At 33.7% G+C, this 14,755-nt stretch overlaps 2 protein-coding genes across 7 annotated transcripts; one reads left to right on the top strand and one right to left on the bottom strand.

Annotated features, from left to right (window-relative positions):
* The first annotated feature begins 7,126 nt into the window (after positions 1-7,126).
* On the top strand, positions 7,127-9,975 carry LOC142554140 (mogroside I-E synthase-like). 6 transcript variants are annotated; one of them, XM_075664798.1, is made up of 4 exons: positions 7,127-7,387; positions 7,491-7,523; positions 7,987-8,683; positions 9,155-9,975. In XM_075664798.1, exons 3-4 carry the CDS (start codon positions 8,030-8,032, stop codon positions 9,866-9,868), a joined length of 1,368 nt encoding a protein of 455 aa, XP_075520913.1. In that variant the 5' UTR covers positions 7,127-7,387; positions 7,491-7,523; positions 7,987-8,029; the 3' UTR covers positions 9,869-9,975. The 6 variants fall into 6 exon arrangements, with proteins under 6 accessions (XP_075520913.1, XP_075520910.1, XP_075520912.1 ...); XM_075664795.1 differs by having other exon boundaries at positions 7,982-8,683; XM_075664797.1 differs by having other exon boundaries at positions 7,458-7,523.
* A 1,002-nt stretch (positions 9,976-10,977) lies between these two features.
* On the bottom strand, positions 10,978-12,525 carry LOC142552551 (allene oxide synthase 3-like). Its single transcript, XM_075662235.1, has one exon. It carries the CDS (start codon positions 12,494-12,496, stop codon positions 11,054-11,056), a length of 1,443 nt encoding a protein of 480 aa, XP_075518350.1. The 5' UTR covers positions 12,497-12,525; the 3' UTR covers positions 10,978-11,053.
* Positions 12,526-14,755: the final 2,230 nt, after the last annotated feature.

Genomic DNA, 14,755 nt, shown 5'->3' with positions numbered 1-14,755 from the left:
TTTTATAAAAAATACAATACAAATATAATAATAATACTCATTATCTTAATTAACAATTAAAAAATTAACCAAAAATTGAAACAAAAACAGGTATCTAAATCGAAACTAAAATCATATAAGCGTTGTGAAGTGGTGTGGAGGAAAATGGAACGGAGATCGGGTGTAAATAGAGAATTTGCGATTTTTTAGCGACGATTTGTTACTAAACTGTCGCCGATGTATGTCTATTAGCGACGGTTAATTATTAACCGTCGCTGATTTAAGTTGGCGACGGTTTTCTTTAAACCGTCGCTAATAAATGTGGCCTTAATCGGCGACGGTTTCTTCTCAACCGTCGCTAAATGTGGTCTTAAAATCGTCGCAACTTTAAAATTAGCGACGATTTTACTAAAACTGTCGCTAATTTAGAATTCGAACTCATTTCCCGCAGCGTGCTAATAATATGCATGCCGTGAATAATACTATTGACGGCGTGCGATTAATGTACGCCGTTAAAGTCTAAACACGATTTTTTTTAAAAAAATGATTTACTTTTAACAGCACACATGAATTTGCACTCCGTTAATAATACTATTAACGGCGTGCCTTTATTGCACGCTGTCGTTTATATAATTTATTAACAGCACACAAAAATGCATGCTGCGGATATTACTATTCGCAGCGTGCTTTTAATGCACGCCGTCAATAGTAATATTCGCAGCGTGTTTTTAATGCACGCCGTTAATAGTATCAAGTTACTATCCGCAGCGTACTTTTAATGCACGGCGTCAATAGTAATATCCGCAGCGTGCATTAATAGTATCAAGTGCAACACTATTAACGGCGCACATATGGGTGCACGCAGTGAAAAGTAGTATTCGCAGCATGCTTTTAATGCACGCTGTTGATGACGTGCTGCGAAAAATCATTTTTCTTGTAGTGGACTATCTACCATCCTAGACGCCCCCGGCCCGAACCTGTCCTGAATCAAGTTACTAGGGACCAATATCAGAACCTGCTGGACCTACTTGAACCACCCCTCGGCCCCATGCACGCAGCAACCTACACTCTCTAACACCCGACAACTCACTACCGCGGCCACTCCCATTCTCGATCGATCGGCTACATTGGTGGTTCGAACAATGGTTGAGACTCCTTGAGCCATGACTCAGACCCATGATGGTCTTATCTAGGCCTTGGATCGGCCCTTGCATCGCCGTCTCCAACCGTTCACACGATTTCCTTCAAACCCGAAGCAAAACTTCCTAATATACACGGCTTCTAGCGTACAGCATGTACCTCTCATTTCCAACCTGTTAACAGTATACCCTCGACAATAAAGCCCTTCAGCAATGCCCTTTGACAGCCCTCTTTGCAGCCACAACAAGAAAATCGTGAATGAACATAAAAAAATCATGGTTTATGCACAACTACACACCGATGATCACACGTGCAAGGATCGAAAATTGTACATGCTTTCACACAATTTTTACACGTAATATTAGCATGTATGATGCATCAAAAGAAGAACAAGCGTGCCTTGATGATGATTGAAGAGCAAGAACGAGGCGAGGGAACCCGAGAAGATTTTCTTCTTTGGAGAAAACTCGACCGACGCTTTCTTTGGGGAACCTCTTGCTGAAAAACGTGAGGAAAAGATGGTGGGGGAGGGGTTGTCGCCTGGTCAATTATTGGGTTTAGGTTAAGGAGTAGTTTAGGTGATATTAAATAGTAAACTAATAGATAACGAGCCCTAATTTAATAATTAAAAGTTTAAAAAGATAATTAACCCAACAAGCTTAAAATTAGGCCCATTAAATCCAAACACACTCCCGAAAAATATTTCGTGTTGGAAAGATTTTGAAAATATTAGCCGAACCCTCAAAAAGGTTCCTGATTCGCTAAAATTTGTGTACCGTTAAAAATTAAAATCTCGCGGGTAAAAATACCCAATAATTCCTAATTCTTTAAAATTACCTTTAAAAAATCTTAAATTAATTAATAAAAATTAATCATGTAATAAAAATAATTTTCCTTAAAATTCTCCGGTCTCCGTATCTCGTTCGAGCGTGAAATGCACCTAGAAACCCTAATGCATGAACTTTTAAAATTTAATTAATTAAATCCTATCATGCATGAATTATGCATAAAATACATAAAAATACTTAAACACAAATTAATGAAATAAACATGCATTTAATGCATTAAAACAATTAAATAAAATATCAAAGAAATTTAATAACTTGCATGTATGTGATTTACGCGAACCTTCAAATTTTTTCGGGATGTTACAGTTTATGTGATGCTTGTGGCTAGATCGGGTGTTGGGAAGTGGAACAGCTGTTGGGGAGTCGAACCGAGCCACGGTGCAGTCCTAAGGGGGTTGAGACGTGGTCTAGGAGGGCACATCCGCGGCTGGTCATGATACTGGAGTCGGTCGAGGTGCAAGGGTCGTGTAGGATCGGGTGTTGCTTGTGTTCGGGTAACTCACGTGTGGCTGATTTCATGGACAATAAGCGTGAGTTTGGTTGGTCCAGGAGTGAGTCCTCGGCTTGATCATGGTCTTAGGATAGTGTTTAAGGGCTGGACACGCTGGTTTTTAGTCTATGATCGATTACGGGGTCGTGGGTGCAACTAGGGCTTCGGTGTATGCATGCAGAAAAATTCCAGCAACTTTCATGTGTTGTTCGAGGGTCATAAGTGGTTTGATCTATGTGGTTTAAGGGCTGGTATGGTACAGTTAAGGCATGTTTTAAGTTTGGTTGAGTTTCTGGTTGATTCGGGTTAAAATCGGGACACCGATCTAAGTTTTAAAACGAATCGTATAAGTTTTTAAACGGACTCGATTTTACGTCTAATAATTCCTTATAATTATGTTTTAAGGGGTTTTAAGGAGTTTGGTTGGCTTCGAGTCGAAATTTAGAGGTCCAGGGGTAAAACGGTCATTTAGGATTTCCAGTGGCAAAATGATCATTTTGCACCCGGGTCGAGTTAGCAGTCTTGGCAGTGCTCTAAACACGATTTGACATGTTTTAAATGTTTATGTTATTATGTATATGACTTTTTATGTAAATATGAAAAAAATACGTTGCATGTTTGATTTTAAGGAAAGTTACGTATATTCATGATTTTGATAAGTGATGAATATGATAACATGTTTTGAAGGATGAGAGTTGGTTGTGACTAATATGTATATGAATACGATGATATGTAAGGCCAATGATCAGTGGGCGGGTAATGTTGTCGATGTTGTCCCCGTCGCCGGGTACCGCGGTTATACGTAGATGAATCCATCAAATAGAGCTGATATGATAGAGCTGATACGAAAGTCACAACTAACGAACTGAATTCAATCAAGAAAATGTATACATATATGATAATTATAATGAGACGTGTTTTGACACATTATATTTTTATACTATATGTTTACGTTTTGCTTTTAAGATCATGAAACATATGTTGATTACAGTACTTTTCACTGTTGCATGTTATGTATATGTACTTGTTATAACGATTCAGGTGTGTTGAGTCTTTAGACTCACTAGGTGTGATTGATGCATGTGATCTTTCGGTTGAGGAGACTGGAGTCATTGAAGATTGAGTAGGCTAAGCTGGGGGTGCACTGGATAACCCGATGACCTTGCATTTTTCCGTATTATGTTTATGAGATATGGTTTTAAGAAATATGGTTAAATGTTTTGAATCTTGGTTTTCGTGGTTGATTTAATTTTAAGATTAAAATTAACTGCAATTATTTTATTCAGAGGTTGGATGACCTTTTAAAAGCATGCTCAACTTATTTAAATTTTTTTGAGCGTGTGTATCTTCCTCTTTAGCTTTAAAGAATGTTTCAATATAATTTTAAAATGAGCAGACGTTTTAGGTACCGTCTACACTGATTATGTTGCGACTATATAGAAAACCATTTATACAAGGTTTGAAGGCCCAAAATACGTTCAAAATTTTATGTGGATGGTCATACGGTCGAAGGTGCTTCCATTCTATGGTAGTTCCTTGATTGTAATTCGACAAAGCACCCATATATTTAGGAAGCAAAGTTACAGAGCTTTCCCAGTGCCATAGACGATCTCCACCGCATGCTTCAAACTCTGCCATGCCTTAATATACGATGTATCATACCCATATTTTGCTTTAATACTTTCTCGCACATACTTGACCTCGTATGTAGGATCACAACGCACGATTCTCAAAAGTGTACTGGCTATCATGTTGACGTCAAGGTTGTGGTGATCTATACCGACTTGGCTAGATATGCATGTGTGATCATCACCATATTTGGTGATCATGAAATAGCCTAAATTTTTTTTCGACGATGCTCGAAGTCCCCACCCAGAATTGCCACCTTCGGACCAGTTTTTACATTTGACCTTCCAAATTATCGGAGAACTTTCGACAACTATATATTCACGTCTCAAACTCGAACAGAAAAATCTTTCACTGAAGCTATTAAATCATTTTTGCTCTTAAAAACCATTTTTACACCGACCTCTGGCCTATCAAGATTGTAAAAGTTTGTTCGTGAAGCAGAAAGAAGACCAAATGAATCTGAAATTTGTTCGTCATATACTTCATTGAAAAATTAGAGAATTTCACGTAAATATTGCTCCGGTGCAATAGGAAAGTTCTCTGTCAGTGTTGTTCCAGACATCAGGACATGCAACGATGTGCCTTCATTTGCATTGTCAACATAGACATCATCTTCTCCGTCAATTGATGTAGCATACAAATCATCATTGCTATTCATGACACGATGAGAACTGTCCCAAAATAAATCATCTTCCTCAGGCATGTGTTCTGTAATTGGGGCGATAATATTTACAGCCCTAGTAGAATTATCAAAATATCTAACATTTGTGGTATTTTTTTCTTCATCACCCCATGAATTTAAATCCAATTGGCGTGTTCTACTCGAACCTCATGCAACATCAATTCCTGAGGGAACCGTGATATGATGATCCTAACCCCCTGAAGTAAAATCTCATTGTCTTGTTCTATTCATCCCCCATGCATAGTGTTCTTCGGTGTGAGCCATGATATGGTGATCCCAAGGACCAGTGACGATCCCAGAATATGTCTGAGTTGGCTGTTCATTGACGTGATACATAAAGGTCCCGTTTGATTTAAACCTACTGTCGCCAAACCTTGCGTTATTACCAGTATGCCTGCATCGAAATCGTAATCACTTACGTTCTGCAACACTGGCGATGGATCAACATACAACTACATGCAATCCAGTGTGGGCAAATCAAATATAAATTGTAGACTATCATCATCTGTGACATAGACATGTTTTTCAATGTAACAAGACAACGAGCTATAACAATATTTCGTTGACAATTTGATGCAGAATTTTGATGGGTCGATCACCAGCTTGCGATGCAAATAATTCACCACTTGGGAAAATGTAATAGAACGTGGGATTTTAATGGGCCTGGTCGTGGGGATACTATATCAAATCCTACCATCTTTTCAATAATGACATAGCCACCTACGTAAAGTAAGACCCTTAAAGTATCCATGTCTGGAGCGAAAACTAAGATATAACATATACAATTATAAAACATTTAATTATGAGTTTATTACAAATATATTAAAATATATATTTTATATTGGATCAAATTTCAAGAATCAATTAAAAAAATTATTATTATTCTTTTTAATTAAATTATATATTGTCAAATCAATTTAATTACAAAATATATTTAAAAAAACCAATGTTTGTATTTATAATAATAAAAATATGTTATGACTTATATTAAAAAATTAAGATTTTAAACATGTGTTATTATAATTTTTACAGATATATTAATTTTTAATATTAACAATTAAGAGTGTCAAATTTTTTTTAAACAAAATACAACATAATAAACAGACAAAAAATTCTAATTTACACTATAAAGTTATGTTTTTTAAAATTGTTTTTTACATAACCACATAATAAAATTTGACATTAAAATTTAATTTAATTAATGAAATAAAAGTTTTAAGTAAGTTAATTCAAATTATATCATTGGATAAAAATATGTTAATTACAATTATTAATTCTTATATTACTTTGCATTAACATCAACATAATTACAATATTATAGATTATATTAATACAACCGAAGTTATAGCTTAACTATATATTATTTCATACTAAAACACTTATAAATTTAGTTAACAAATGTAATAAAATATTTTATAATTTCATCAGTATTGAATACACTAATATTAACTTATTCTTATATTTAAATAATATAATTATATTTAGAATACTAACCTTGAAAAATATTTCAAATATCACAAATTTATATTTATTATTACTTTCTGATTAGTGTTCCTATTATTATTCTATAATGTGATTAATATTAAAAATATAATATTTAACAAAATTATACTTATTCGTATAATGCAAGTGAACAAAATTATAATTATATTAATACAATATAAATAATACAATTAAAATATAAGAAAATACTTAAATTATCTTTTCAAATGTGGTAACACGAAATTTGTAATAAAATCAACGAAAAATGTTAATACCTGAAATAAATGACAAATATTATTAGAAATATTACATAAAACAAAATATTTTCAATATAGAAAGAAAAAATAGAAAAACTTTACACGTAATAATATTATCTCTTAAATATAATTATAATATTATCAATAAAAGAAAAACATTACCTCTTAAGATCTCTTTGAATAACATTATCAACTATGCTACGTTCGAACATTCATGACGCTATACTCTTGAATTAAGAGTGATACTCGGTTGCTATACTTCCGAATTTCTAATTCTGATACTTGGCGCAATTCTTTCGAATTTTTAATTCATATCGAGACTCGACTGAAACTCGGCGTAATTTATAGAGTAGAAGGAGTCACATATTCAGGGATTCTGAATCCGTGATAGTATGTAACGGATTATAAGAATCCGTGATTTTTTTTTAAAAAAATTGAATCCAGAATTTTGAATTACGAATTGCTTTACTTTTAAAAATTCTTTAAATTTGTAATATTTTAACACATTCTTTTTGATATTATATTATTTTTTTAAAAAAACCCGACATTTTTACCATATTATCATAATATAGTTAATTTTTTTTAAACTTTTCATTGTTCCCTTCAGTCTTCTCCTATTTTAACAATTCCTTTCATCTTTGTCCCCTCGACCTTTTTTCCCACTCAGTCACTGTCCCCCTCTCTCCAATTCCCCAAATTGTTATTTTCCCAATATTCCCCGAAATCGATCATAGTAAAAAGAGACCCCAAGTCGATCGAAAATAGCTACTTTGCGTTCTCTTTAGTTGTTTGATAGTGGAAGAGATTTTTGCTGTTGCGATTGTATTTCAGCGGCAATAAATTCTATAAGAATTCTGACATATTGCGGGCCGATATTTATGTAAGGCTCAATCTGTTTCTGTTTTTTCTTTTTAATGAAACTCGCGATACTGTGTTTTTATTTTCTGAAGGATATCAATTTCTTCCCATTTTTGGGTTTGTACTTGGCATTTCTTCTGTTTGACGGAACACTAAAGGTAAATTTTTGTCATATTTTGTTGCTTTTTCTTTAGATGGATGATTTTTGCGCCGGTTTGTATGTTTGTTGGCATGGATGGTGATTCTTTTCTAACTTTTTGTAGATGTAGATACCCTTCATTTGTTTCTTGATTTTCTTAAATGGAATCATTTTACTTTTCTTCACTGATGAGCAAGTTATGTGGTGGCATGAGCTGATGATTGTTTATGCTGCTGCTACTAGAATACAGCTAATTATTTCATTTATTACAAATGTCACGAAGGCTAAGTCGACATCAGAATATAAGATTTTCCAGAACCAGAGAGGGGGCGAGGATGTGGGCATGGAGATCTAACTATAATTTTCCGAGTAATCGATTATGAACATTCAAGAATTAAAGGGTTTGCTATTTATCCTCGTGTTATATATACAATTATTTAAAGATTTAATTCTATTTATTGCACTCTACTTCGTAAGACTAGTGGGCGGAGAAAACCTAGTAGCGAAGAGAAAGCAAGAACCAAAATGGCAGCGGATGGAACTAGAAAGCCACGTGTTCTAGTCCTCCTTTACCCGGCACAAGGTCACATAAGCCCCGCCGCCGCGTTCTCCAAGTTCTTAGCCTCAAAGGGTCTGCACATCACCGTTATAACTACCACACAACTAAACAAATCATCGAAGTTTTCCTCCAGCAGCAGCAGCTCAATCAACATACAAACCATATCCGACGGTTCCGAGGACAATCAGAATCAAACCGAGACATTCGAGGAGTACTTGGCACGTCTCAAGCGATGTGTTTCACAGAGTTTGGCTAAGTTTCTTGACGAACAGATCGAATCTGGTTGTATTGCTAAAGCTATCGTGTATGATTCTTTAATGCATTGGGTTTCGGGCATCGCTCGAGGCCGAGGTTTGCTCACGGTGCCGTTTTTCACGCAGTCTTGTTCTGTTTGTGCTGTATACTACCATTTGAAAAAAGGGTTGTTGAAGCTTCCTTACAAAGATCCTGTCGTGCCAATGCCAGCATTGCCTCGTCGTCTCGAGGTCGAAGACTTGCCCTCTTTTCCCAAGATTATGGATCCTAATAACACTATCATGAACCTTCTTGCTGATCAGTTCTCTAATCTTGAGGAAGCGGATTTGATCTTTTTCAACACATTTGACAAGCTTGAGAATGAGGTAATTAAGTTTGATCTTTTCTCTTATAATAATAAGGTAACCGTATGATAGGGATTTTGGGATCGATCAAAATTTAAAGTAGCTAGATCAGCTAAACCCAAATAGGAAAAAAGTGTGAGTTTACTTCCACATCTTACAATTACCCATTTAATTTAAGAGAAAATAATTTTTTTCCACAAACTTTTTCAATTTTGTGATTTGGTCCAATGGGTTTTCAAATTTTTGGTTTACTATATTGATTTTTCATTTTCGGTTATTTTTATTTTGGTCCAATTGATGACGGATAATTCAGTAATTTTCAATATTACATGAACATTTTTCGATGTCATATTAGAATTTTTCGGTTTCACGTTACCATTCAAAGGAAATAGGATTGAAAACAAAACAAAAATCAAAATTTGAAAATTTAATAGACTAAAAATCAAAATATAAAAAATTATTTCCACTTAATTTAATTCTTTGGATCTGCAGATGATTGAGTGGATGTCTAGTACATGGCCAATAAAGACCATCGGTCCGACGATCTCATTACTACAAACAAGCGAGGAAATTTACGACCAAAAAGATCACATGATTAGTGTCTTTGAGCCAACTTGTGAAGCATGCATAGAATGGCTAGACTCGAAAGAAACAAACTCGGTTCTTTATGTTTCATTTGGAAGTGCGGTTTCCCTTCAAAAAGAACAAATGGAGGAGCTTGCATTTGGCCTAGCATTGAGCAATTGCAATTTCTTGTGGGTTGTAAGATCATCTGAAGAAAACAAGCTCCCTCCAGCTTTTGTTTCGAATTTATCGGATATAGGTTTCGTCGTAGAATGGTGCTCGCAGCCCCGTGTCCTGGCTCATCCCTCTGTCTCGTGTTTTATGACACACTGCGGATGGAATTCTTTTCTCGAGGCGTTGAGTGTGGGCGTGCCGATCATAGGAATGGGGCAATGGGCCGACCAGAAGATGAATGCTAAGTTTATCGAGGATGTTTGGAATGTAGGTACTCGGGTTGAATCCGGTGAATTTAAGAGAGAGGAGATTGCTAAGTGTGTTGCAGAAATGGTGTATGGAGATAAAGGGAAGGAGCTTAAAGCAAATGCTCGTAAGTGGAAGGAATTGGTCGGAGAAGCTGTGGAGAAAGGAGGGAGTTCTGCTAGAAATGTTGATGATTTTGTCACACAAATATTTTGTAGTTAATTAATTTGATTATATAGTATTTTAAATATGTTATTTTAAGAATAAAATCAACATTTTCTATCGTCAGGTTGGCAATCCGAGCAAAATATTTGAAATTTAAAATTTAATGTACTAAAATTGTGATTTTAGTCATGTAAGTTGACATGTTTGGCTTTTAGTCATGTAAGTTGTCAAAGTTTGGTTTTTAAATTGTAACTTGAGTTTTTTTATTATCTTACGTGGCTCATGTGACAAAAATAAAGCTTATATGACATACATTAATATTTACAAAAAAAAAAAAGGTGAAATGATAAAATTTTTCCTCATTTTGAAATATTGAGTGTCATATTGTTTTATTTTTTTATTAGATATATTTTAATTTGAGTAATATAAAATTTATTCTCTCCACGTGTTTCACGTAGGATAGACTCAGAGTAAATAAATCATATTCAATGATTTATTGGTTTTGAACAAAAAAAAGAAGACAATAACCAAAATAAAATCCAAGTTCTTTTATAAAAATCAAATTTTTATAACTTATATGATTAAAAACATATTAATTTACAGAACTAAAATTGCAATTTTCGCTCGATATATGTGATCTACGAACTATCTGGTACACATGTTGAAGGTATATTTCTAACTCCAATTAAATGGCATTACACAATTTTATATACATACATGTGTGTGCATATATACTGTGCTCCGTTTGTACTTAATTTTTGGGGGAAAATTAGCAAATTCATCTCATAGGTTGTGAAATTTAGTTTTTGGGCGCTATATAAGTTGTCAAAGTTTGTTCATAGTAATAATTTTTTTTTTTCAGTTTTAGCTTTTGTTTTAGAACGTTAACATGACGTATAATATTATCGTCACGTTCAATATTGATGGTTTGGTTCCGAATATTGATGTCATAATGTCTGACATGGATGTTCTGCTTAGTATCAAGTCAATATTGTCATGAAAAATTATTAAAAAGAAAAAAAAACTACTTATTGCACTAAAATCAAATTTTGATGTCTTATATGACCAAAAAATAAGAGACTTGTCAACTAAGAAGATGAATTTTTGCAATTACATTTTTATTAAATTATTTAATTTAATTAAAAGATTTGTATGACCACATTTAATATTATTTGTATGAATAAAAAGTAAATTATTACAAAAAAATCAAATAAAATAATACAACAAAAAAATGAAAAAAAATCATGTGGCTTTGGTGACGGATTTGATCGTGACAGATGATCCTAGCAGAAGCCTCCCAACTTCCACACTAAACCTATCATATCTAAGGAAAAACTCAACAAGCATCAATCTTGATAGCAACACTACCATATCCTTTGCCGGGCACTGCTTGTCGCCAGCCGTCGGATTCTCGCTTTCTCTCCCGTTCGACCAATAAACGTACTTAATTAACTTCTCCCCGTCTCCGACGAACCTATCAGGGACGAACTCGTTAGGGTTAACGAATATCTTGGGGTCCTTGGTAGCAATGGGTTGATATCCAAACATAATCTCCCCCTTTTTTATGACATACGATGCGTCGTGGCTCATGATCGTTATGTCCTCTTTAGCCTTGGCATATTGAGATGTGACAGGAGGCTCAATCCTTAAGGCTTCCCACACCACTGATTTGGCCAAGCTCATCTTGTTTAGCCCCGCTAGTGTTATCCCACCTTCCCCATTCACCACGGTACGGATCTCCTCGGCTAGCCGTCTATGTAATTCTGATCCACCGGTTCCGACGTACTTTAGCAAAGCTGGGAATAAAATCTTGGTGCCACCATATGCATTAAACCCTGTAAGGAAAAGTAAGTTATGAGAAGCCTCGTCTCTGCTGATCCCGTCTTTCTCCGCCTCATCGAGTAACTCCTTGGCCGCCTTATCGAAGTCCTCTCGAACTTTTTCATAACCCGAATTCACAAGGAAAGAAGGCAAAGGGAATGTGTGGAGCAAGAGATCCTCCACACATTTTGGGAGGTACTTCAACCCTAATGTTATCAAAGGTGCAAGCTGCAAAAACAACCACTTATCAAGTTTGGCATTACCATCTCCCCCAACACTAGAATCATATGAGCTCTTATTAGCAAACAAACGGAATAAGAAATCGAAGGACATCTTATCACTAATGGGGTTGAAGTTTGCTTCCCCTTTACCAGATAACTCGGTCTCAAGATCGGTAAACAGCCTCGAAACCGAGCTCCGAAAAGTGGGGATGATTTCTTTGTGCAACCTCCCTAGTAATGACAAAAAGAATCCCTTGAGGATTTCATGCTTGGATTCCGAAGGATCAAGATAGGCACAAACGCGATATCCACCAGTAAAATGAGTTGAAGCCATGTAAGTGCCAATAAAAACGTTTCTCTTTTCGACTTTCGACGTGTCGAAAAGGATAGGGAAACTAACAGCATCAAGAAGAACGACGACTCTAGAATCTTTGGCATTGAAAGGGCCTGGAGGGCTGTTAACCCTAAAGACTGTGGAGTTGTATTTCTTGATTCGGGCCCGGAAGAACTCTTCCGGTCCCTGATTATAATAGTAATCGAAACGGTCCTTTATCGCCCCGAAAAGGGGCAAACCATAACTACCTGGGATTTCTTTTAATGGAAGATCTGATGCAGAAGGGTTTGCAGAAGAATAATAAGACATTTTGCTTTTGTTTGCCTTGAATCGAGATATATGGATATAACTTCGTGTGTGTGTATATATATATATATATAATGTTTTCATTTCAAACCCATTTTTTTGAAAAGATATGACCAATTTAAGAAGTCCATGGTGGCTAGCTATTTTATGACATGCATGTTTTAAAATTATTACGACTCATTCAAACTAGAGCCATAATTATTTGAAAATTATTTCTAGCTAGCCAAAAAATTATTTTCAAAACTTAAATAACCATTAATTTAAGTGGTTAGAAATAATTTATTCGTGAAATGCCTTTTGAGAAAATTCCATCGTTTTGATCTTTAAATTAGAAATATTCCTCATTTTATGATAAGTCAACTTCAAAGTTTTGAATTCGATCGTTTTCATTTTCTTTCGTTCTTAGAATCCATTTATTTTGTCAATTATAACCTTTCATTTTCATTTATTAAAAAAATTTTGGGTTTTAAATATTTGTATTTTCGTCCTATAAATACAAGCATAGTTTCACTCGAACGAATTATGTAACTAAAGATAGATATTAATGGTCCTTTCGATTTTGAGTGAACCTCACATTTATTGATAAATATTCACAAAATTGGGGTAATGTCGTAAAGATATCATATAATTTCCGGGAAAAAATTTGTGTGAGACGGTCTCACGGGTCGTATTTTTTGAGACGAGTCTCTTATTTGGGTCATCCATGAAAAAATATTGCTTTTTATGCTAAGAGTATTACTTTTTATTGTAAATATCGGTAGGGTTGACCTGTCTCACAAATAAAAATTCGTGAGACCGTATTATAAGATACCTACTTAAATTTCCGATTACAAGTCTCTTCAAATCGGCTCGAGAATACGAAATTTAAATATTTATGCTTCAAACCTACTTTTGATTTTGGATTTGTCAAAAGTTTAGCTTAGCCCCTATGGGACAAATAGACCATATTTTCATGAGTTTGTTTCGAATTTGGATTTGATATATTTGACTTCAAAAAAGCAGGTAAAAAGGGAGAATTGAATATTATTATTAGCAAAAACTTTGAATCCTAATTTCATATCGAATCTTGAAATCAAATAATAACTTTTTACAAATTTTAATTACAACTAAACTACGATAAATAAATAAAAACATATAAATACACTTTGGATTTTAATGCTTTTGACTAGGAAAAAGAAAACCCAGACGATATTTTCCGCTAATTAATAATTCTCATACTTGATTCTAGACGTTATAAACATTAAGAGTAGGTCTCTTGTGAGACGATCTCACGAATCTTTATCTGTGAAACAGATCAAACCTACCGATATTCACAATAAAAAGTAATACTTTTTAGCATAAAAATTAATATTTTTTAATAGATGACCCAAATAAGATATCCGTCTCACAAAATACGACCCGTGAGACTGTCTCATACAATTTTTTCCCAAACATTAATGTAGAATATAAAATCAATCGATATTTCAAAAATTAAATAATTTTAAGGTGCAAAAGCTAAAATTATTTTATGGAATTAATTGTTCCAAATCAAAACTACATGTGAGCCACACCTCAAATATAACATAAAAATATCTATATATTGTCTGTAATATCTATATCATCGTCGTCGTCTTCGTTAAATTGTCATAGTGTTTTTTAGGTATTGGAAAAAAGCAAACTCTATTATGGTATATGAATCTACTACATATAAATCTATCTCAATTTTATTCAAAATTAAGAGCAAAATTTTCCAATCTTATTTCAATTTAAATGAACACATCACTTCCAGTATATAAAAACTATTATAAAATATCATTAATCTGAAAATTAGATAAAATATTTATATTTAATATTAATTCTATATAATTATGAGAAAATTCAAAAAAAATTAGCAGTAAAATCTAAAAATTTAATGTAATTTCTAAATTTTTACACAAAAAATGTTTAACAACATGATATTTCAATACGTATGTCAAAGAATCGCAATAATATTATAAAAATTTCGGATGCATGTGGGAACTGAATGGCTACGCCAGATTAGGTAAATTTTTTAGACAGATAATATGTTTTTTAGATAGATAATATTTTTTTTTAAGACGGTTTCATAAATCTTTATTTTTTATATGAGTTAATCATGTTTATATTTATAATAATAAGTAATATTTTTGACATAAAAATAATAATTTTTCAAAAATGATATAAATAAGATATATGTCTCGTAATTTTTTTTTATGTTAGATATATATACAAGTGGCAATAATAGATTTACACCTAATCAATAAA

Source organism: Primulina tabacum, chromosome 8 (genome assembly GCF_025594145.1).
Source record: "Primulina tabacum isolate GXHZ01 chromosome 8, ASM2559414v2, whole genome shotgun sequence".
Taxonomy (NCBI): domain Eukaryota; kingdom Viridiplantae; phylum Streptophyta; class Magnoliopsida; order Lamiales; family Gesneriaceae; genus Primulina; species Primulina tabacum.
This window is presented reverse-complemented; position numbering and strand designations above follow the sequence as displayed.